The sequence below is a fragment of the Psammomys obesus genome, unplaced genomic scaffold (genome assembly GCF_907164565.1).
Source record: "Psammomys obesus unplaced genomic scaffold, mPsaObe1.curated_primary_1811, whole genome shotgun sequence".
NCBI classification, from domain to species: domain Eukaryota; kingdom Metazoa; phylum Chordata; class Mammalia; order Rodentia; family Muridae; genus Psammomys; species Psammomys obesus.
Genome location: NW_026596069.1, coordinates 26,193,822 through 26,218,878, shown reverse-complemented (window position 1 = coordinate 26,218,878; position 25,057 = coordinate 26,193,822). Strand labels below are relative to the sequence as shown.

Sequence of the window (25,057 nt, the reverse complement as noted above, 5' to 3'; positions counted from 1 at the left end):
TGGATTTAGCAACTGAGTACTTCCTGTTGGACAGGGCCTTCCTGGTATACAGAATAGATGAGTAGATGCCAATTCCTCCAGCCAGGACTGTGGTCAGGCTACAGTGGCTTGTGGACTATTTCTAACTCTGTTGGTAAGTCTAGCCTAGGAGATTTATTGTGTGTATGCACACAAACATGAGGGTCAAAGGTCAAGCCATTTTTAACGTTCAGTCAGGGTCTTTTCCTCACCTGTATCAGACTAGCTGGCCCTTGAGGTTCTGGGATTTTCCTGGTTACCATTCATCTCTCCTTAGCTGCTAGAACCACAGATTCAATCTACTGAATCCAACTTTATATGGTTCTAGAGATCCAAACTAGTCTTTATGCTTGTGTGACAGTCCTTCATCCCCTTTGTCAAGCTGTGTGCACAACACACAGCTTGTTCCCATGCAAACTGTAACTATCGGTGTCTTGCCAAGCGAGGGAAAAGGGAAATCAATAGTCTTTTGGGTGTTCTGTTGAAGAGCTATACAAGTATTACTTTAAATAAAAAATCTGAGTTGGAGGCCAGTCTGGGTCTACAAAATGAGTTCTAGGACAGCCATGAGTACACAGAGAAAGAAGTCCTATGTCAACACCATCCCTCCCCTAAAAGCCCTAATGAGTCTTTAGTAATTATTTTTATTTTCAATATTTCATTGTTTATTTTTGGGTGCTTTGCCTGAATGTATGTCTGTGCACCATGTCTGTGCAATGCCCAGGAAGCCAGAAGCTTTGAGCTATGTCTGCAGCCCCAAGAACTATTAAAATAAAATTACATAATTATAATTCGATATTATAGAACTTTTATTTGACCCACTATTTTGTAGAAGCGGAAGAGTAAATAATCCATAGTATACAGAAACTTAAATAATAAGAAATTTTGCAAAATGGCTTTTGATACTTTGTTTCTTGAAGAGACAGTGAGGAGTTCGAAGTTTTGACAAACACACACACACACATTTTTTGAGACAAGGTCTTTACAATGTAACTCTTAACTCTGCTGGCCTGAAACTAGTTATGTAGACCAGGCTGCCTCAAATTCAGAGGTCTGCCTGCCCTGTTTTATGTGTACCGGGACAAAAGGCCTGTGCCATTATGTCTTCACCCGTTAAAACAGTTAAAACAGATCATTTGTTTTGGTTAAGTTGGTTTTATATATATATATATACATATATATATATATATATATATATATATATATATATATACACACATATATTTGTGTGTGTGTGTATACATATATATATATATTTTTTTTTTTTTTAAAGATTTATGTAGGGTGCTCTGCCTGCATGTATGCCTACTTGCCAGAAAAGGGCATCAGATCCTAGTACAGATGGTTGTGAACCACCATGTGGTTGCTGGGAATTGAACTCAGGACCTCTGGAAGAGCGCTGAGCCATCTTAACCACTGAGACATCTTCCTAGCCCCTAGTTGGTTACATTTTTTAAGCTGCTTCTTTGTGGTGAACTCATCCAGTTTCTGAGGGAAAAGGGAACTAAAACTGAAAATACTTGAAAAAGAACATTCTATTAAACCCTAAAATTCATCTTTGAAAATTTTGGTAGGTTTAGTTATCCATTTAAATAATTTTAAAGAGGAACAAGAGAACAAAAGAATATATGTGACATGAAAATCAAAGGGAGGGCTATTTGGCAGAAAGAAAGGGGTAATGAAAAAAAGTATAATGCTATAAATGTATGTATGAAATGTCACAATAAAAAGAAAAAGAAAATGTTACTATGAAACTCATTATTTTATATGTTAACTAAAAACATTAATAAATAAAAAATAAAAACTGGGTGTAGTGGTTAAAGCTTATAATCCTAGCATCCAGAAGGCTGACACATTTGAACTGTCACAGGTTCTAGGCCAGCTTGGTCTAGTATTGACCCTTTCTCTCAAAAACAACAAATAGACAAACAGTTAAAAACAAAACCCCCAAGTCCCCAAAACTGAGCTGTGGTGTGATGGTTATTTTTGGCTGTCAACTTGACTACATCTGGAATTAACTAAAATCCAAGCAGCTGGGCACAACTGTGAGGGACATTCTTAACTAAATCATTGATTTAATGATTTACACTGGGGTAGAAGGCCCACCGTAAATGCGGATATTTTGAAGTGGGAAGATGCACCTTAAATCTGAGCCACACCTTCTGATGGCAGCATGTATACAGGACAGGGAAGGAGGAAGTTCCTCCCTCTCACTGGCAGGTGCATTCCTTCACTTGCATGTGTGTCCTCCTTTAAAGAACCCTGACTATTACAAGTGGGCTGTGGAGTAGCCTAGGCTGGCCCTGAACTTGTGCCAACCCTTCTGCCTCAGTCTTTGAAGTGCTGGAATTACAGGATGAGCCACAACTAACTTATAAGACTGAAGGACAAAGTCAGCATTTATATAAACTTATGGAGGTGAAGGCAGAATACAATATACTGAAACAAAAGTTTTGGGGAAATCAGTGCTAACAGATGCCTCTATACACAGTAGCTGATAGAACTGGTCATATCAGACACGTAAGAATTAACATTTTATATTAAATTTTACAAACCTTCTCAGTATACTTATTCCTTGATTCATTTGTTTCAGGATCCTTAACACCAACCTTCTTTGGTCTCAGGAAATCTTCAACATAAATTATTTTTTGAAAAAAGGAAATTCTGCTTTAAAGATTAAGGCATATAGATGATTCTTCTGTATTGATTAAATGGCTCTTAAAGTATTTGGTTGAAAGTGGAAGGCATTCAGATTGATTTTTTTATTTGTTTTTTTTTTTTTTTTGAGACAGCCTTGACTGTCCTAGACTCACTTTGTAGACCAGGCTGGCCTTGAACTCAGAGATCCACCTGCCTCTGCCTCCTGGGTGCTGATATTAAAGGCATGCATCACCACCATCCACCACATTATTTTGATGGGAGTTGTTCTCTTCAGAAATCTTTTTGTAAATCTAAAACAAAATAGGAAACAAGAATTTTAAACTAATTTTTTTAAAGATTTATTTATTATGTATACAGTGCTCTACCTGCATGTACCTCTGCAGGCAAGAAGAGGGCACTAGATCACATTATAAATGGTTTTGAGCCACCATGTGGGTGATGGGAATTGAACTCAAGACCTCTGGAAGAACAGCCGGTGCTCTTAACCACCGAGCCATCTCTCCAGTCCCTAAAAATATTTTTTATTTAAAGAATTAGTAAAGGAAAGTAAAGCCTTTTATTTACATATTCTGATTTGTTTAATGTTTGTATTAAATTCACACACATATAAAGATTTGTTTCACACTTGCTGAAGCCCACATTATCCACTGGTCCAGTACAGAATGACAATACAAAGGACTTGGTTGGCAAGATGGCTCAGTGGATAAGAGTGCTTGCTGCCAAGCCTGAAGATCTGGGTTCAATCCCCAAGACCTACGTGGGTGGAAGGACACACACACACACACTCTCTCTCTCTCTCTCTCTCTCTCTCTCTCTAAATGTTTAAAAAGAAAGAACTACTTTGAATAGGGGCAATGATGAGGTATTTTAAAGTTCATCAAATAAAGACATATCTGAAAACTGTTCACTATGAGCAAAATACTGTCTTAGGCACTTTGGACTCCAACACAGATTATGCTAAACTGAAGTGGGAATGGTGTTGATGTTTCTGTAACATTGCTGCTACTTTCTAGGGTATCTCAGTTATTTTGAAAACTGCTCACTCTGTAGTAACTTGAGAATGTTTCTAAGAAGAAAATTCATGAAGAGAAAGAATTTTTCAGCTTTGTTACTGGTAAGACAAATATTTTGCAGGAAGCAAATAAAACATAAATCTCCAATCTTTAAAAAATTTCAAGACTCACTTTTAACTGTTCTTTAAAGAAAATAATTTCCATAAGAGAAATACACTGCAAATAAAGCATCGCCCGCTGAGTTTGCTTTGAGTCTCCACACGATGAGGCCTCTCTCAGCCAGAAGTCGTCATTTGGCATCACCTCCTTTGGTATTGACCCCTAATAGGGCCTTATCAGTTCTCTCCTGCATTTAACATTTTATCATCTCCCTGAAACTATGACAATTGCCTCCCCTTTCCATCTTTTTTTTTAATTTTTTCTTTTTAAAACATTTACTTATTTTTATTTTATGTGTGTGTGTTTTGCCTTCATGTATGTTTGTGCACCACATACAGGCAGTGCCCATGGAAACCAGAAGAGGCCGCCAGATCCTCTGGGATTGGAGTACAGATGGTTGTGAGCCACTGTGTGGATGCTGGGAATTGAACCCAGGTGCCCTGCTAGAGCGGCCAATGCATCCATTTCTCCAGCTCTCATTTCTTTTTTAGATAGAATTTTACTATATAGACTAGCCTGTCATCAAACCCTCTGTTGTGTCCCAGCCTTCTGAGTGCTGGGATTCCAGAGCACACTCCCACACCTGCTATCATTCACCTCTCCACTTCAAACAGATACCAAGTTTAAGCTGGCAATAATGACTTACACCTGTGATTCTAGCACACAGGAGGCCAAGGCAGAAGGATTACCCCAAGTTCAACGCCAGACAGGGCCACATAGTGAATTTCAGGTCTGCCAGAGTCTGTCTCAAAAACAAAACAAAAGAAAGAAACAAACAAAAATCCAAAGCAACACCCTTATACCCCTAAATCACCAAATCTCAAAGACTGTTGAGTATCTGTACCTGTTGATTTCCAGTGCTACTGCACTAATGGCCCAACTGGCCTCTTGAGTTTTTTTCAATCCTTATTATTTCCCCCAACTTGCCTTTTTGTTTTTTTTTGTGGTAGGGTCTCATGTAGCCCAGGCTAGTCTTGAGCTCCTTATGGAGTTGAGGGTGATATTAAATTTGTTGTTGTAATACTTTATTTTAAAATTATGTGTATGCTTGTCTATGTATGTATGCACACTTATGTTCAAGTACCCTCAGAGGCTAGGAGAAGGCATTGGGTCCCCTAGAACTGGAGTTGCAAATGGTTGTGAGCTGCCCAGTGTGGGTGCTGGGAATGGTACTGGAAAAGCAGTACAGATTCTCAACTGCTGAGATGGCACTCTAGCCTCTCCCACTAAGACATTTCACACTGATGTATTTGTTTAGTGTGGCAAGGAAACGGCAGGGACAGAGAACACGTGGGGGTCAGAGGACAGCTTGCAAATGTGGTTCTTCCCTTCTACCATGTGAGTTCTGGCGACTGAACTCAGGTTGCAGGCTTGGTGGCAAGCACTTTTACCTGCCGAGCCATCTGGCCGGCCCTGAACTTGTGATCCTCCTGCTTGCACCTCTGATATACTAGGATTAGAAGTGTATATGGTGTTGTGCAGTGAACCCAGGTCTCATTCATGCTAGACAAGGACTCTACCAACAGAGCTCCATGACTAACCCCAGCTTTGCTTTAGTAAGAGGACAAAGCAAGGCTTCTTCTTCCATAAAAATCCTTACTGTTCCTGTTGCTGCTCAGACCTGGGCACTTTGCCTGTAAGCTTCCTCAGATATGCCCTCTCATTTTCTGACACCTCTTCCCCATTGCCTATACAATTTGATAACTAGAAAGTGTATCCTAGTTCCCTGCCTCTGCCATTGCTTGTTCTGTTCCTTCAGGAATAGACAACTCTGGGCTCAGATGTAGCTCAGTAGTAGAATATTTGCTTGGCATATATATACAAGGCCTGGATCTATAGAAAGGAAAAACTGTATTTCTCCCTTTTCCAATGCTGTGCTTTTATGAAAATCCTCACTCTGTCTCTGCTTCTGAAAATCCTTACTTCTGTATAACTAAAGAGCATATTGACACTGAGAATTAGAATTGTTTTTTTTTTTTTTTTTTTTTTTTTGGAGACAAGGTCTCACTATTTACTGTAGGCTGGCCTTGAACTTAGGATCGCCTTGTCTCCATCTCTCTGAGATTAGAAGTGTGTATCATTCTACATGCTGAGATTAAACACCACCTTCTCCAGACAGGGATTCTCTAACCTGGCTGTCCTGGAACTTACTCTGTAAAACAGACAGGCCTCAAACTTTGAGATCTGCCTGCCTTGTCTTCCCAAGCTCTGGGATTAAAGGTGTGCGCCACCACAGCCTGGCTAAAGAAGTTAAAGAACCATCCCTTTCACATTACAGGCCAGATTCAGAGATTTCTGATCATTTGGACTGTACTTCTTGGTATAAAATTAGTACTTTTTTGAGACAGGGTCTTGTACTAAACCTCAAGCTAGCCTAGAACTATGTCCTAGGTTGTCCTTTAATTTATGGCAATCCTCCTGTCTCAGGCAATCCTCCTGTCTCAGCCTTCTATGACCCACTATGTCTAGTTCCAAGTTACTACTTATAGACATGGACCGATGGTGTAGAATCCATCTTTTTTATGTCATATTATCCAACAGAGAATGTGTTTAATAACTGTTGGATTAAGAAGCTATCATTTTTTTTTTTTTTAAATAATAACTTTTGGTTATTTTTGAGGGAGGGTGTCATTTAGCCCAGGCTGGCCTTGAACTCCTGATCATCCTGTCTTACCTCCTGGGATTACAGATCTGTGCATGTGCTGAAGCAATAAACTTTTATTAAAAGCAAACAAACAAAAATTAAGGAAGAGGAAGAATTTGCAAGACATTTTGCTTGTTGCCAAGCTTGACAACCCTAGTTCAGTCCCCCAGGGCCACATGGTAGAAAGACAGAAGTAACTCCTGCATGTAGTCATCTGATCTCTGCAGGTGCCATATGTCCACATGCACACATGTAGATACACACACACACACACACACACACACACACACACACACACACACCCCTCTAAAAACGTAAAACAACATGAAACACCCCACTACGGTTATAATGAATCAAGACTAGAAATAAAGAGTTGCTCATTTTATAGGAGCCTTAAACTATTTAGACTAAGATACTACTAGACAAAAACACAGTCTTACCGCTCTTCTTGAGAAGTTCCCCTTTCCGGGATTTATCCAGGTTTTCAAGAAACTGTTCAAATACTTTTACATACGGTGCTAGACTGGTCTTCTTATAATCTAAATTATAAAATATGTACATTAGAATAAGCATGTTGGCAGAAAGAACATGAGTATTTTAAAACAACCAAACAGAGTTGGTTCTTTAAAAAAGTAAGATTGACAAACCCTTAGCCAACTCAACAAAAAGAGGGAGGAGATACAAATGAACTAGTCAGAGAACAATAGGTGTCATCCAACAGATTCCAGTGAAATGAAGAGTATTAGTGGAGATTACTATGAAAACTGTAAAAAACTGGATAGTTCGAAGAAATAGAAGGATTTCAAAATGCATATCATCACCAAAACTAAGTCCAGAAGACATAAATAACCTTAAACAGATTAAACAGAGCCACCATGAGATGGAAGCTGGACAAAGCCACTGCTGTGTCGCCTGCCCTCCCCCAGGCTTTTGAGGCAGACAGGGTTTCTCTATGTAGTCCTGACTATCTTAGAACTCACTCCGTAGACCAGGCTAGCCTAGAACTCACAGAGACTCTCCTGCCTCTGCCTCCCAAGTGCTAGGATTAAAGGGGTGGACCTCAATGCCTGACATATTCAACTTTCAAGGAAGATCTCAAATTTTTAAAAAACTTGTTCCACAAACAGAAAAGGAAGGAACACAACCAGATCCATTTTATGAAGCCAATATTATCCTGGTAGCAAAACCAGGAAAGACTCAACAACAAAAAGAAACTATAAAACCATTTCTTTGACGAGCACAGAGGTAAAAATTCTCAACAAAATACTTGAAAACTGAATTCAGGAAGACATTAAGATTATACACTATGGAGAAGTGGGCTTCGTGCCAGAGGCAAGGTTGGTTCTACATATGTATATCAATAAATGTAATATATCATATAAGTAAACAGGACAAAAACCACAGAAGCATTTCTATCGATGCTGAAAAGGCATTTGACAAATTCAACATGCCTTCAGGAGAAGAGTTCTGGAGACTTTAGGAATAGTTGGGACATACCTCAAAATAAAGTTATATACAACAAACCTTTAGCCAACATCATATTAAACTGAGACAGACCAAGAACACTTCCTCTAAGATCAAGAACAAAAATGCCCACCTTCCCCTTGTATTTCCTTCTAATCCTTTTAGTCTTTATTTTTATTTCATGTGTATGAGTGTTTACCTGCATGTATGTCTGTGTGCTACATGCATGCAACCAGAAAAGGGCACTGGAGCCTCTGGAATGTGAGTTACAATGTGGGACTGGAAACTGAACCTAGGTCCTGTGCAAGAGCAGCACGCTCTCTTAACTGCTGAGCCATCTCTCCAGCCCTCCCCAATCCTTTATGTGATACAGTGCTCCAAGTCTTAGCTCTAGCACTTATAAAATACAGACCTAAGAGGGAGAAAAATAGGAAAGGGGGAAGTCAAGTCACACTATCTGTATTTACAGATGACATGATTTTTTTAAAGACTCTAAGAATATACTAGAAAACTTGCCAATAATGTATTCTCAGGAAAAGATCACATTTAACTTTTTAAAAATACTTTTAACTTTTAGCGCATTGGTGTTTTGCCTGCATGCATGTCTGTGTGAGGTTGTCAAGTCCCCTAGAATTGGAATCACAGAAAGCTGTGAGCTGCATGTGGGTGCTGGGAATTAAAACCAGGTCCCTTGAAAGAACAGCCAAGAAGGGGGAGGGGGGACCAAGAGAGGAGAAGGGAGGGACTTATGGGGGGATACAAAGTGAATAAAGTGTAATTAATAAAATTAAATTAAATTTAAAAAAAAAAAAAGGAAAGAACAGCCAGTGCTCCTAACCTCTAAGCCTTCTCTCCAGCCCCAAATATCCCATTCTCGACAACTCCAAAACCAGAAAACACAGTGTTTAGGAAGATATCTAACTAGAGATGAGAAAGCATTCCTCAAACAAGAGGGCAGAGCTGTAACAGCATTGATGGCATTTATTGTGGAGCTGGTTTCAGGATAAAGGATGACCCAGGGTGGCCTGATGCTGAATGGTCTGTACACGTGTACAGACAGGTAAAAGCTGTGTGAAAGTTTGGCTTCAGCACATCCACTTACCTCTGACTCTACGTTTGCCATCAGATTCCGCTTCATTCTCCTCATTTTCCTTTTCATTAGTGGAAGCGACATCCAATTCTTGGCAGATGGCACTACACGTAATAGAATGTAGCTTAGTGGGAGAGCGGTTGTTGTAGCATCTAAAAAGCCCACATGCCTGAGGAGTAGCTTAGTGGGAGAGCACTTATCTTAGCATGTAAAAGGCCCATGAGCCTAAGATGTAGCTTAGCAGGAGAGCAGTTGTCTTAGCATGTAAAAGGCCCTGGGTACCACTTCTGGCATCGAACAGCAAACAAACAACCTGACAGATAAATCTGAGGCAGAACAATCTCAGTTTTTCATATGATAGAAAGGACTGGGAGATGCAGTAAAGTTGCAGTCAGGGCCTTCCACACACCTGGCAAGTGCTCTGGCACTCCTCAAGCCCTTCATGAAGTCCAGGGCGGCCTCAAACTTTATATACGAGGATGACCTTGAACTCCTGATTGTTTTACCTCCATTTCCCCGAGGCACAAGATTACAGGTGTATTCTAAAACTCCTGCTCTTACGTACCCCACCAACTAAGCTCCAACCCCATTCCCAGACCTAGAACCTGTGATCCCCCTGCCTCTGCCTCTAGATCATGGTATGTGCCACTACATCTCTACTCAGGGATTGAGTATAGTCTACTGAAATTTCAGAAAAACAGTCACAAATAGCAGTGATCTCGAACACACCTTATCGTTGGAACAGCAAATGGATCAAACTGATCTACTTTCTGAAAATCAATAGGCACAGAAATGCGACCTGTAAGAACCAGAAGTTATAAATGCTTGATTGTAGGTTGCTGTGTCTCTGAATTATTTTTGGTTAAAATTTTACAAAGTGCCGGGGACCTGCATGAGTGAGGTCCTGGATTCAATCCTTAGCATCACATATGCACATACACTCCTGGACACACCCTACATCACACACCCCCACACATACCACACATACACTGCACCCCCTCCCCTCCACACACCCCACACACACAACACAATTTTTTTTCCCAAAGTCTCTGCTATTATAACAGCTTTTAAATGCAGTTTTTGGAGACCAGGTCTCTTTATACAGCCTTAGCTGTCCTTGAAGTCACAGCTATGCAGAGAAAGCTGGCTTTGAACTTGCAACAATCTTCCTGTCTGCCTGAGTACTGGATGGATTTTATATGCATGAGACACTAAGGTCTCACTATGTAACCCAGGTTGGTCTTGAACTTATGAACCTCCAAGTGCTGAGATAGCAGTTATGCATCACTACACTTGACTACAACAGACATCTTAAGTTGATTTTTATTTTTAATTATGTGTGTGTTCTGTGTATGTGAGAGCAGGTGCCTGCAGAGGCATCAGGTCCCCTTGGAGCTGGGGTTATAGGAAGTTGTGAGCCACGTGAGTGGGTGTTACGATTCAAACTCAGGTCCTCTGGAAGAGCAGTGCGTGTCCTTAACCACTGAGCCATTTCTCCAGCTCCTATATATCTTGTTTTTTTAGAAAATTAAAAAAAAAAAAAAACCACACACATTTATTTATATGTGTGTATGTGAATCAGGACAACTTGTAGGAAGTGGTTCTCTCCGTCAACCATGTGGGTCTAAAAATCGAATTTAGGTTATCAAGCTTGGTGGCAAGTGCATTTTACCTTCTGAGCCAATCCCACACCAGATATCTGTACAAGGCATTCTGGAAATATACACTCAGGTGGCCATGATATTCTGGTCAGTTGATGGGCTGCACAGATCATAGTGATATCATAAGCTATTGTCCAACAATAAGCACCTTAGTTTGTACAAAAATATACTGTGATGTTTGTTCAATAATAAAGTAAATGATATTATATTTCTCTAAAGGTATCTATGTTCCCAAGTGATTCATGACCTTTGGCAACATTATCTTATAAATCTACCTGGGACAATACATAAAATCCTTAGCTAGGGGCCTGGAGAGATGGCTCAGAGGTTAAGAGCACTGTCTGCTCTTCCAAAGGTTCTGAGTTCAATTCCCAGCAACCACATGATGGCTCACAACCATCTATAATGAGATCTGGTGCCCTCTTCTGACATGTAGGCATATATGCACTACAGAATACTGTATAAATAATAAATAAATATTAAAATCCTTATCTAGGAGCTGAGCACTGATTTCTTTTGAAATGGGGTCCCACTATGGAGTGCTGGCTGGCCCGGAACTTGTGATGTAGCCATGAATGATCCTCCATTGTCTACCTCCTAGATTTCTCATTCTCTTGCTGAATCCTGGGATTACAGATATATAAAAACTGTAGGCTTTCAGTTTGTAGGTTGTAGGCTTCAGTTTGTTTTTTCCTAATAGTTTTTTTTTTTTTTTTTTTTGAGACAGGACTCTTATATAACCCAGACTGTCTCAAACTCCATGTTGCTGATGATGGCTTTTAACGGCTGACCCTCCTTCATCCATCTCCTAATTAGTGGGAATAAAGGCCTGTATCATCACACAGTTTATGGGAAAGTATGTAGATACTAGCCAACAAGTCTACTCTTCAACCTTTAACTTCACAGACATATGTGTTCACAACTAATGGCATCCTTGCCAACACAAAAAATAATGGGCCAGGCGTGGTGGCACATGCCTTTAATCCTAGCACTTGGAGGCTGGGGCAGTCGAATCTCTGTGAGTGAGGCTTGGTTTACACAGTGAGTCCCATGCTAGCCAGGGATACATAGCGAGACCCTTTCTCAAAACAAATGTTTTTCCTTTAGTTTTCTTTACTTTCTTTACATTGTACCTGTTTTAGGATGAACGCTAAAAGGGCTCTTCAGTAAATGATTGATTCCTTTGCTAACGTTGATATCCAGGCGTGGAAAACAGTACTGGAGCATAATCTCCCACTCCAGCCAGGGACCACATTTATCATTCTTCAAATTCTAAAAGCAGATGTGAGGCCACAATGAGGATCAGAAGGAATTCCAAAGACGGTTAAAAAGAGAGACCCTTTTCAACCGTCTTTAAAGGACCAAGCAAAAACAGTCATAACTTAATGAGGAATTGTATTTTGGTATTGGTAAAAAGAGATTCCAATGGCGGCGTGTACCTGAGATGTGCTGACCACTTTCTTCAAGTGCTCCCAGCGCTGAGAGGAACTGTGAAACTTCTGAAAGCCTCTTTGAAGCTCCTCGTGAATTGGTGATGCATCATTAAGGAACATACTCATTAGGGATAACTCAACAAATACATCTGTACAAGGATGTTGAAGCTTCACTTTCAGAAGCTATTAATGGTTCCTAAACATAGACACTAGGCACTTACAGGATTAAAAATTCGTTTGTAAAACTGCAGTAATGACGTGACAGAAAGACTACTAAAACAGTCATAAGCTATTAGAACATCACGAAGTCTTCCCAGGTCTTGTACACATCCAGACAAAATGAGTCCTCATCCTTCAACCACTGATTCTAGGAAAAATTTATAAAATGAGAAAACTATTGTACAAAATAGTCCCATTTCTTACTGTTGCCCAGTGATACAAAAGTGTAGAAGTGTAAGAGATAACTGTGTAAAACAAAAAACTAAACATCTCGGAACATATGAGACCATGCAAACAGCACACGCCTGTCATGTCACAGACTAACACAATGACTCACAAAGTAACCACAAGAAAGGATATTCTCAGGAACAAGGGCTAAAATCTTATCCCAGTTTTCTTTATTTTCAAGAATATCTTGGCCAATTAAAGCATATTCTTCAAAGTACTTTTTAATTATGTTTATAGATCTTCTGTAGAAATAAAAGTAACAAAGTCCCAAAGCATTAACAACAGTCACTCTTACTGGGTGAAGGCACTGCTAATTCTCTCTGGATTTCTAGAACCAGGTAAGTGGAATGAGACACTTGTGTTACTTAACTGTGTTAAAACTAGACTCTTAAAAGGGAAAGAGCCTGGCATGCATCTGTCACAGGATAGGGAGTTATTGGGGATATGTTTGCTTCTTTAAATTTTTTTTTTTTAATTTTAACGTCTCAATGTGTAACTCTGGATGGCCTGGAACTCACTCTGGAGACCAGGCTGGCCTCTGTAAAGATCTGCCAGCATCTGCCTCCCCAGTGCTGGGATTAAATAAAGGCTTGTGCCACTATGCCTGGCCAAAATGATTACTTCTTAAATCCTATTATCTATAAGGTTACTAAAATCATAGAACATGCAACAGTAGTACTAATAACCAAAATGAGGACAGCTTATCAGTATTAGCATGTAGGATCTAGTTTTCTTGTTTTAAAATCACAACAGCTGCTTGACACAGTAGCACATACCTTTAATCCCAGCGGCCACAAGTCAGGGGCAAGAGAATCTCTACAGAGGTAAACCTGGTCTACATAGTGAGTTCCAGGACAGCCAGAGCAACAGAGACCCTGTCTTAAAAACAAAATAAAATATGGCAACAGCTAAGCAGTGATGGCACATGTGAATTCGAGGCCTACAGAGTGAGTTCTGGGAAAGCCAAGGCTACACAGAGAGGCCCTATGGGTGGATTGCATTTGTCTTTGCCACAACTCTGGAGTCAAGCGCAGCAGACATAGTCCTCCCTATCTGTGACTCACATAAGTTGTGCCTCCATCACTGGGCAGAACAGGGCAGAACCAGCACAGGTGTGAGGACTAAGCAGACGAGGGCCTGCAGTCTACTTGTTGACAACTACTTGTGTGACATTAAGTAAATCATGTAATTCTCTAAAACCAACTTTTTTTTTAACTTACCTTTGTTTCATGTACTCTGTGTTTTGTCTGCATGTATGTCTATGTGAAAGTTACAAACAGTTGTGAGCTGCCATGTGGGTACTGGGATTTGAACCCTCTGGAGGAGCATTCAGTACCTTAACCACTGAGCCAACTCTCCAGGCCCAAACCCACTTTTCTTATCTTTAAGAAGTCCTGAAGGTCACAGAAAACTGTTACAAAAACAGGACTCAGAGGTGAAAACTGGCAGCAAGAGACTCCTATACACACACACACACACACACAAACACACACACACACACACGTAGGAGACTTAAGAACCTCAGGGGGGTTCTTTCCCGACAGACCTGACAAAGGGGTGAAGTTTTTCACTTAGATGAACTTTCTTTTTAACATCTTGACCACCCTGAAAAACAAACCACCAAAAAAGAATTTTAAGTATATTATAAAGCATAAATTAAGTTATTTAAAAAACATCTTTAATAGATTCTATTATTCTATTTAAAACTATATAAAACCACAGATAGTGGCTAAATTCTTAAGTATAGAAACTTGGACGCTATTTTATTACTTAAAGAGTTATTTTATTTTTTGTGAATGTGTGTGTCTAAGTACATGTATGTGCACTCCAAAAGTGTAGCCGAAAATGCTGTCAGGCAGAGTCCGATCCCCGGGAACTGGGTCCTCTGTAAGAGCAGTGAGCACTTTTAACCACTGAGCCACCTCTGCAACCCAGCATCTCAATACCTCCAACTTTCTTTGACAAGATAATCTAGAAAAGCAAATTATTTTTCCTTTTGCTACAAAGAAGGATACTTAGCAACAAGATATTTACTATCTTCTTTTGTTGTTGCTGCTGCTTTTGAAGACAGGGTCTCATTCTTTAGCCACAGGCTGACCTGAAATTCACAGCCGTCTTCCTGCCTCAGTCCTCCAAGTGCTAGAATTATGGGCTTGAGATGCTGTTTTCATTATTTATACAATGAATTTTAGTTATGTTAGCCAACCCTCATTCCTCTCTGTCACCCCCACACACACTGGAACCCTTTTTCCAACCGGTCTTCCTCCCACTTTCAGGTCTTTGTGCAAATGATTGGATGGGTTTCACTGATGAAAATGACACACCCTACGCCCAGTAGCTTCAAAGGAAGGAGAGGGGCCTCAGGGGATCCCGTCTTCCATCCATGGGAAACGAACTGTTGATGGACCCTAATCACATGAAGGCTTTCACAGCTGTAGTGAGCTCACGGGTGCAACAGCTTGGGCATGTCCAGAAGACATCTTATTGATATACATCTTCCCAGCCTCTGGCTCAGTTTTTCCATTTTCTCTCCTGCAATGTTATCTTAGCTGTTCATGTGTGCGTGTGTTTGTAAAGTATCTTTTAAAAAGTAGTTACCATAAGCTGGCCATGGTGGCGCATGTCTGTAATCCCAGCACTTGGAGAGGCAGAGGCAGGTGGATCTCTGTGAGTTTGAGGCCAGCCTGGTCTACAGAGTGAGTCCAGGACAGCCAAGGCTACACAGAGAAACCCTGTCTCAAAACACCCAAAAATAAAACAAAAAAGTAGCAACGATGACTTTACTTTAAGTAATCATTGGACTTTAAGATATAAATGCTATAAAAGATAATTTTCTGTGATTTTGAAAGTTCTAAGCTGGGTAATACCTACTAGAGAAAGACATGGCAACTGTTAAGAAACCTTACCTTTACAAGACTCAAGTACTCTACTATCCCAGAGCGTACAGCAGAGGACAACTTTCGGACGGAGTCATCACAGACCCAGCAATGTACGCCTCTCCTTCCTGAATACACCCAGAGGCGGTGCTTAAACCCAAAGTCCTCTGAGGAGGGACAGAAATAGGACATTTTAGGACAATTCTATAACACAGTCTTTGCTCACTCATTTCTTATGCTTTCACAAGTGCTCTCACTGTCCACTCCCTGGTAGGGGGGCGGGATATTTTAAGACAAGGATGGTTTTGGTTTTTTGAGACAGGGTTTTTCTGTATAGCCTTGGCTGTCCTGGACTTGCTTTGTAGACCAGGGTGGCCTCGAACTTGCAGAGATCTGACTCCCTTTGCCTCCCAAATGCTGGGATTACAGGTGTGTGCCATCTGACCCGACTCATGTTGTTTTAATCAATAGTACCGTATTTTATTTATCAATTTTTTTTTTAATTAAAATTTATTCACTTTGTATCCCCCCCAAAAGCCCCTCCCACCTCCCCTCCTGGTCCCACCCTCTCTCCCCCATCTTACCAAAAGCAATCTACTGATTCAATTCAATTCCCATCAAATTACCAACACAATTCATGTTGTATTTTTAATTTGTGTTTATGACACAAGGCTGTGCATGTGAGTTCAGAGCTTGACAGTAGCTGTCTTCCTTTACTGCTGTCCACCTTATTTTCTGAGGTCTCACTGATTCACAGACAGGCTGGCACAGCAGCCTCTGGAATCCTCCCGGCTCCCCTTCCCTGTGTTTGAGGTGTGGCCACCATGCTTGGCCTTTACACAGGTGCTAGATATCCAAACTCAGGCGTTCTTGCTTGTAGCACCTTTCTCATGTCCACCATACTGACTGACCTGTAGCCTGCTGTGTCCTGAGCTCCTGCCTTTCTTCATTTCTTCCTTGACTTATTTTCATTAATATTGACATATGTACGAGTGTATGTCTGTGTGCCTGACAATGCTTGCATAGGCCAGAAGGACCGTACTGGATCCCTGAGTAGCCCTTAGTAGAATTAGAGGCAGCTGTGAGCCATGAACCAATCTACACAGCTGCTGGGACCCAATTCAGAGGTCCTGAGATTTGAGGGGATCCAGGTAGAAGAAACAGAAGTTCAAGGTCACCCTTGGCAATACAGCAAGCTTAAAACCAGCATGGGTTAAAAGACTATTCTTTTTATTTTTTCATTTCTCTTATGGAGAATAGCACCTAGCACACAGCAGACTGGACTCGGGAAACACATACTGGCTTGCTCAACAGCCGCATTAATGCTTTCAATGCAAATTTTCCTCTTTCCTTTTTCCTCTTATGACTCAGGGGAAAATCCTAGAAATGAAACATGGAGATGGAGACGAAGGACCCTCTGACACATACCCTTCAGTGCTCGGTCTATGATGCGCACGGCCATCGTCATGAGTGTCCAGCACTTGGAACAGATGTCTGCAGAACTGAACACAGCCATAGTTACTTGGCATCAGTGACGCGACCCACCCCAGCCTGAAGGGACTTACCTGCAGCATCTCCTCACATCGTCGTAGTCTGTCATGTCAATGTCAAAGACTAGCTCTTTTTCCTGAGCCTGGAAGGCTCCCAGCTTCACCGTGTTGTGTTGACTGGGCTGCCGATACAAAACACCTATCAGTTTCTGTAAGAGCTGCCTTGTCCATTCACACAGAAAAAGAGTCAGTCAAGTTGGATAATGCCACAGCTATGACCTCTGAGTACTTTCACACAATCTGAATTAATGTTTTATTTTTTATCTACTTACAAGAAGGCGTAATGAATTCACCATAAGTATATGTTGTTTGATAGAAATAAGAAAGCTATTTAAGTTTTCTAATAAGGAAATGTCTATACAAATAATTCCCCACTAGAGGGTGTTTACAAATCTTTCCTTGCGGGGCTTGGGAGATGGCTCAGAGGTTAAGAACACTCCCTGTTCTTCCGAAGGTCCTGAGTTCAATTCCCAGTCAACCACATGGTGGCTCAGAACCATCTATAGTAAGATCTGGTGTGCAAGCAGAATGTTGTATAAACAATAAATAAATCTAAAAAAACAAACAAACAAATCTTTCCTTGCTACTATACATACAAATAACAAATATATATTTATTTTAGATCCCTTCAACAGATTAAAAATTATCTTCTCAATGAGTCTTTGTTGTTTTGAGACAGGGTCTCATGTAACCCAAGCTGTCCCTGATTGCCAACAAGCCTCAGTGATCCTCCTGCCTGTCTCCCACACAATAGGTACCAGTGTAGATATGACCAGCTTTTAAGTAAACTCAGGTCCAAAGTAAGTTCTCCTCCTGCTGAACTATCTCTCAGGCAGAAACTTTTCTCCTTAAGTCTTTTGCCTGACAGAAGAATCTGACCAGGTGTGCTGGGTACTGCTCTACGCTCTAGGGAGAGACCAGTGACTAAACAAAGGTCTCTATACTAGGGGAGATTTTATTCTGACCAAAATCTACAAAGTCCCTAAAAATAAAAACATCACATCCACAGCTGGGTGCTTTGGTACACACCTATAATTCCAACAACTCAGGAGGCAGAAGCAGGAAGATTATAAGGTGGGGGGTGGGGGTTAAGACTGTAAAAGAAAAGAGTCTAATAAACCATCATTGATATCCTCAGAATTAACATAGAAAGAATAAGGACAGGATATTTAGAAAGAACATAGCTCCCTCCACAAAGAAGACTATGGGTTTTGTGAGAGTGCCTCAATATCTATCAGAACAGACAATAGAAGGTACATACCAAGATATACAGTTGTACAATTTTACAACTAGGGCCAGAAGGAACTGACAGAAAATCCTAAGAGCTCCCAGGTGTTAGGCATTAGGAAGTGATTCAAACAGCACTAGATTCCCATGTCCCAGTGCAACACTGATCAAATGTAGGGTCTCAGGCTACACACGTTCTATGACTGCGATCTATGTCTCTTCTGGGAAATTCAACAAAAATGTCTATACTTGTTGTGTGTGTGTGTGCACGTGCTTGTGTGCGTGTGTGCGGGTGCATGTGTGAATGCCAGAGGTTGAGGCTCCTGTTTTCTTCAGCCTCTCTCCATCTTATTGAGGAAGGGTCTCTCCCTGAACCCGGAGTTCCCATTCAGGTAGTCTGGCTGGCCAGCCATCTCCAGGGATTTTTGTCCCTGTCTGGAGCACTTTTTACAGGGGTGCTGGGGATTCCCAACTCAGGTCCTCAAGCACTTTACCAACTGGTTATCTCCTCAGCCTCAGGCTTATTGTTTTTGAATATAAATTTATTTTATTTTTGGCTTTTAATCAACCAAATTAAAATTATCTTGCCCACCCCTACAGGGCTTCCTTTGCAGCTCTGGCTGTCCTGGAACTCACTCTGTAGACAAGGCTGGCCTTAAACTCAGAAACCTGCCTATCTCTGGGATTAAAGGTGCCACCACACCAGAAATAATTTCTTTTTCCTTTTAAAGATATGGTCTTATGTATTTCAGACTGGCCTCTGCCTCCTTTATGCTCAGATTACAGATATTGTGCTCAGGAATGGGATAAGGATTCATGCGTGCCAGGCAAGCACTCTTATCAACCAGGCCAAAGCTCAACTTTCTTTCTTTTTTTTTTTTTTAACTAATAAGAAGACAAGTTATTAATTGCCAAGTGATTTTTAGCCAGCAGAGCGTTAAAACAAGATTAAAATTTACTTGTAGAAGCCAGGCGGTAGTGGTGCATGCCTTTAATCCCAGCACTCTGGGAGACAGAAGCAGGCAGATGATTTTTTTATGTTCAGGGCCAGCCTGGTCTACAAAGTGAGTCCAGGACAGCCAGGTCTACACAGAGAAACCTTGTCTTGACCAAAAAAAAAAATTTACTTGTAAAAAAAAGTGTTATCATTTCATCAACTATAACAAACTCTAAAACATCACCTTCAAAATGGGTGGTACTAACCCACTCTGGATCATGAAACAGAATACACAGAAAAGATCCCTTACTCTGTGAGAATACACAGCGCCTATATCGATCTTATACGGATTCATTTTCTGCATCTCCTTCTCCAGATCGCTCTGGCTGTTGAAGGACTGGTAACGAATGTAAATATCATCTTTTAGTGTGAAGGAAAATTCACGGTGCTGAAAGTAATTCTTTGTCACTGAAAAATAATTTAAATTTCAATTTAGGGCATTATAGAACCTTAACTAATGGGAAGACATAACATATTTTAAAACGACAAGGTCTCACCATGTAGCCTAGACTGCCCTAGAATTTACTACATAACCCAGGCTGGCCTTGAACTCGAAAATTCACCCATCTCAGCCTGCCAAATGTAAGATTTACATATGTGAGTCACTAGGCTCTCTAGAATATTTTTAATGAGTGCCTTTGTGTCCAACACTGTTCCAGATGGCCAGTAATTTGAAGAAGCGTACTATTTCACTTTCGGTAGGGATCAAAGCCTGTCACCGGTGAGGAAGGTGTCCTTCTTCCATGCACGGAGGTGTGACCTGCAACCAGGTCCTAGGAAGAAGAAAGGCATCCTCCTCACTGCTGACTCGGGACGGCTGTCAGGTCCGTCTGTCTTTGTACCTTACAGGCGGTGGGGCGGGATAGAGATAAGGCAGGGAGGCACCCTGCGCCTGACGCTCAGAGGGCCTAGATACAGTCACTTAAGGACATCCCGCCCAGAGAATCCTCGCACACCGCTCCCAGCCCCACTCCCCGTCCCGTCCCCCGCCTCCATCACCTCCGCCATAGTTGAGCCAGCGATAGTACTGGGCGTACGGAAAGAGCCTTCGGTAATAAAGCTTGAGGAGCTCCGGCAGCTCCGCGGGATCAAATGACTCCATGAAGTGAGGAACTAGACTCGCACAAGACTGACACACGAATTGGCGGGAACAGCACAGGACGCACCGGGAGCACGCATTCAAGCCGCGCCACCGCAGGGACCGCTGGGAATTGTAGTTCTTGCTAGTCCTGCAGGTGAGGCGGTCTTCAACTGCTCCTTCTGAAGTTATGTAGTCCACCTGCATTTTCGGGGCTCCGGAAAAGCTATTCATCTAGCAACAGTGTTTTCCCCGAAAAGGAGAAACCGTCAACATAGTGACTTAGATTAGTAAGAATAGGGTTTTTAAAATACTGTGCAAACATTGGTATTTTAGAAATAATATAATATCTCGTAAAGAGATTTTGTCATAGAATTACTAGATTCAAAATGAAGACCAAGTGGGAAAAATATCAAGGCTTTTTAGTCCGAATTTTCTACGGCAAATGAGTCAGCCACCATCTTATACTTTTTGTAGAAAGACAAAGGCCCAGAGGAATGCAGGAGATTCATAGAAAATAAAATAATAAAACGTGGGGGCAGGGTTCAGGGAAGAGACGGCATCTAATGGTTCTCTGAGTGGAGGCTGTTGGTTTGTGAGAAATGTAAGAAGGCTCCATCTAACTAGAAGTGGATAGATATATTTTACTTCTCTTGTTGGACCAAAATTGCATTAGACATCTGTCGGTTTGGCCAGGTGGCTTGGAACAATTAGCCTGAAGGTCATCTCGGTTGCTGAACCCTCCACCCAAAACTTTCCCTTCTCTGTAACTGCAGGACTTGGAATTCCCTGCTTGTGGTTTTTCCCTTTAAAAGCTTTGCCTCCCTGAGCCTCAGGGCCTCATTTTCTAACCTGCTACATCAGGGAAGATTGGTGGCCCGAGCTTAAGCTTGAATAAAAACCCTTGTGTGATTTGCAACAGACTTGACTCCTAATGGTCTTTTGGGAGTCTCTCGAATTGGGCACAACATCACTACAGCAGGCATCAGATCTGAACCTCTTTCAGACTGCACTAAGGGGCCAGGAATTCTGGAAAGAAAACAGCACATAATGTAATCTACTTTCTGGGGAGTGGTCCCCAAACAGGTCTCTGCACTGCCCCAGTGGCTTAAGACCTTAAGGAAGGAGATAAAGGCATGTCTCCCCAAAGGTGATTCTGTTCCTTACTGTGGGTGTGTGGGGCACGTATGGACAATGGCAGGTGCGGGACTTTCCCTCACTTTGTTTCATGGTCTCTTGTTTACTGTTTGGGGGGCAGTTTCCTATCTCTGTGTCCCACTTCATCATAAAGCATGGGCTTACAGGTGAGTGCTACCACCTGACTAGGTGGGTTGTGGGGATTTGAACTCATGTCTTCACATAATGCTTTATCCATTGAGCAACTGCCCAGCCTCCTTCAGATTCTCACATATGCTTTAGGAATTAGCTACATACAGATATGTCTTTTACATAAAATACAGGGGTGTAGGGTGGGTTGGCCTGGAGAGAGGGCTCATCAGTTAAGGGCATGTACAGAGAGGACCTAAGCCAGAAGGCTCAAAAGTTCCTGTAACTCCAGTTCCAGGCATGCTGACACCTCTGACCTTGGGGGGGGGGGTCGCCAGCAGTCATACATACACTCAAAAATAACCAAACAAAGGGAGCAGCATGCCTGAAAACTACAGTGGTCTCAGTTCCGCATGTCTCGTTGGAGACTACACAGTCCATTAGAGTCCAAACAGGCTAGGAAGCACAGGGCTTAGCCTGCTTAGAAGGAAGCTTAGGTCCAGTACTTTCCCTTTATCTGGTTCAGGACAAAAACTACTACATGGAGAAATCCTGTCTCGAAAAATCACAAAAAGAGTGACCATGTCCCAGAAATACAGATTTAGATCTCCTTCAGCCCGATGTTCTAATGTTGAAGCAGTCTTATGGTGTTTCTATGGTAAAAGAAAAGCAAGCAGATTTTTCTGATGGTGAAGCCCAGTTTAGACCTCACACATTGGTGGAAACAGGGATGTGGGCTGCTGCAGGGAATCTCAGCTGCAGGTCCCAGATGTTATCTGAGATTTTTCTCAGTATTTCCATTGGTGAAATTTAGGTTAAGTTAATACATTACAGAGGGTTTTATCCATCTATCAGGATTTTAGGTCTGACATGGGGGTGGTTAAGGAAGCTAAAGACAGTCCCCAAAAGTTGTATATAGGCTCAGGGCCTATGCCATTCCAAACTCTTCACAGCCATTCTTGTTTTGCGCTGAGACAGGGTTTTTCTGTGTAGCTCTATAGACCAGGCTGGCCTTAAATTCATAGACATCTGCTCGCCTCTGCTTCCTAAGTGCTGCCAGGTGTGTTTCCCAGCTGCCACTGACATTTGAAAAGGAAAAAGATTTATTTTTATTTTATGTTTACTGGTTTTTGTCTTCATGAGTGTCTATATGCCACGCGTGTGCCTGGTGCTTGAGGATGGTCAGAAGATGGTGTTGGATTCCCTGGAAATGGAGTTATGTCACAGATGGTGAGAGCCACTGTGTGGATGTCATGTCCTCTGCAGCATCAGCCAGAGCGCTCAACCTCAGAGGAGCTCCATCAGCAGCTTTTCAAGAATTCTGACTGACACCCCTTACCCCACAGACAGGGTTTATCTGTGTAGCCTTGCCTGTCCTGAGACTCCCTTTGTAGTCCTGGCTGGCTGCAAACTCTGAGATCCACCTGCCTCTGCCTCCAGAGTGGTGGGAGTGAAGGGGCCTGCCACCATCACCTGGTTCTGATTTTCTTCTAATCAAGCAACTCTCGGGTGGCTCCTGATGGCAGCTGGGCACAAGATCAAAATATGAGTAGATCCTTGAAAAGTTCAGTTGTGCCCTCACATCCTGGAAAGAGGAGCTGGAAACCAGTTAACAATTTATCATGCCCCCATGATGAAATGTTTATAAAAATCCCTGACCTACTGGCTTTGGAGAGCTTCCAGGCTGGCCCACAGGTCAGGAAGGTGGCCTGCCAGCACCATGCGAACAGGATTCTTTGTGCCCCTTTAAACCTGTGCTGGCATCTTTTTGTCTGGGTGTTCCTGAATATACTTAGGAAGGAAGGATGGATGGAAGGAAGGAAGGAAGGAAGGAAGGAAGGAAGGAAGGAAGGAAGGAAGGAAGGAAGGGAAAGAAAAAGACTGTTCATTTATTTACTTAGGTTTTTCAAGACAGGGTTTTTCTGTGTATCCCTGGCTGTCCTAGAACTCACTCTGTAGACCAGGCTGGCCTCAAACTCAGAGATCTGTCTGTCTCTGCTTCCTTAGTTAGAGACAGTTTATTTAAAAAGTAAGAAGGTCGTACATGGTGGCGTACTCCTTTAATCCTGGAATAGAAGAGGCAGAAATGCACCCCTTTAACCCCAGCACTCAGGAGGCAGAGGCAGGCAGATTTCTTTTTAAAAAGATTTTATCTATCTATCTATCTATCTATCTATCTATCTATCTATCTATCTATCTATTTATACAGTGTTCTGCCTGTATGTGTGCCTGAAACCCAGAAGAGAGCACCAGATCTCATTATAAATGGTTATGAGCCACCATGTGGTTTCTGGGAATTAAACTCAGGACCTTTAGGAAGAGCAGCCAGTGCTCCTAACCTCTCAGGCATCAAGTGAATTTCTGTGAGTTTGGGGTCAGCCTTGTCTATAGATAGTTCCATAGAGAAATCCTGTCTGGAAAAACAAAAAGAAAGAGAGAGAGAGAGAGAGAAAGAAAGAAAGAAAGAAAGAAAGAAAGAAAGAAAGAAAGAAAGAAAGAAAGGAAGGAAGGAAGGAAGAAGAAATGAGGCAAGTACAGACCATTTGTGATGCGCCAGGAAATGGCAATCATGTCTTCGTTTCAAAAAGATATTTTATTACCATCTTGCAACCTTACCTTTGTTTCAAAAGGTTGTAGGTTCACCTGTTATGCCCACCTTGCAACCATGTCTTTGTTTCAGGAGGTTGTTAGGACCAACTTGCTATACTTATGCTCTGCTCCTGTAACCCTGCCTATTTTGCTCACCAAATCCTCCATTTGGAAAGCCCCTATCCCTGAGCTATAAACAACCTCATCGTCATTATCTCTAACGCTGACCTCTTGAACCCTACCTTGGGGGGAGGCAGCTCCTTCACAGGAACAAAAAAGATTAATTTAATTACCTGCTTGCTTTAATTAATTTGGCCATAATGATTTGGGCTGATGGTCTTTCTCCTCCCATCTTTGGGATTAACACATGCTTGTCCCATGAGAACCATCCTTGTATAGTTTGTTTGGGGACAAACTAAACAAACAAAAACATACTGGTGTTTGAATGCAGTGGGGCTGGGAATGTAGCAGAGCTGGGAGAGGGCTCACTTAGCGTGCAGGAGGTGCCGGGTTCAATCCTAGTGCCACACAAAACAAGGGTGGTGGATGATGAAGGCCTTTAATCCTAGCGCCTTGTAGGCAGAGGCAGGAAAATCAGATGTTCCAGGTCAACCTTAGCTACAGAGTAGAATCAAGGCTACTTAAGCTCCACAAGAGCCTATCTATTTAAAGTGAGAGGACTGGGGAGAGAGCGCAGAGGTTGAGAGCACTGGCTGCTCTTCCAAAGGTCCCGAGTTCAATTCCCAGCAACCACTTGGTGGCTCACACCATCTACAGTGAGATCTGGTGCCCTCTTCTGCTGTGCAGGCATACATGCAGACAGAATATTATATACATAATAAATAAAATCTTTAGTAATGATATAATAATAATAATATACTGGT

At 41.8% G+C, this 25,057-nt stretch overlaps 1 protein-coding gene across 1 annotated transcript; it reads right to left on the bottom strand.

Moving 5' to 3' along the window:
• Positions 1–1,280: 1,280 nt before the first annotated feature.
• On the bottom strand, positions 1,281–20,366 carry Prim1 (DNA primase subunit 1). The gene is made up of 13 exons (XM_055625274.1): positions 20,240–20,366; positions 19,491–19,648; positions 17,032–17,138; positions 16,895–16,968; positions 15,497–15,633; positions 14,137–14,195; positions 12,723–12,832; positions 12,150–12,241; positions 11,844–11,982; positions 9,779–9,848; positions 9,062–9,153; positions 6,936–7,034; positions 1,281–2,969 (listed from the first exon to the last, which is right to left on the bottom strand). Exons 1-13 carry the CDS (start codon positions 20,340–20,342, stop codon positions 2,950–2,952), a joined length of 1,260 nt encoding a protein of 419 aa, XP_055481249.1. The 5' UTR covers positions 20,343–20,366; the 3' UTR covers positions 1,281–2,949.
• Between the last annotated feature and the right edge of the window lie 4,691 nt (positions 20,367–25,057).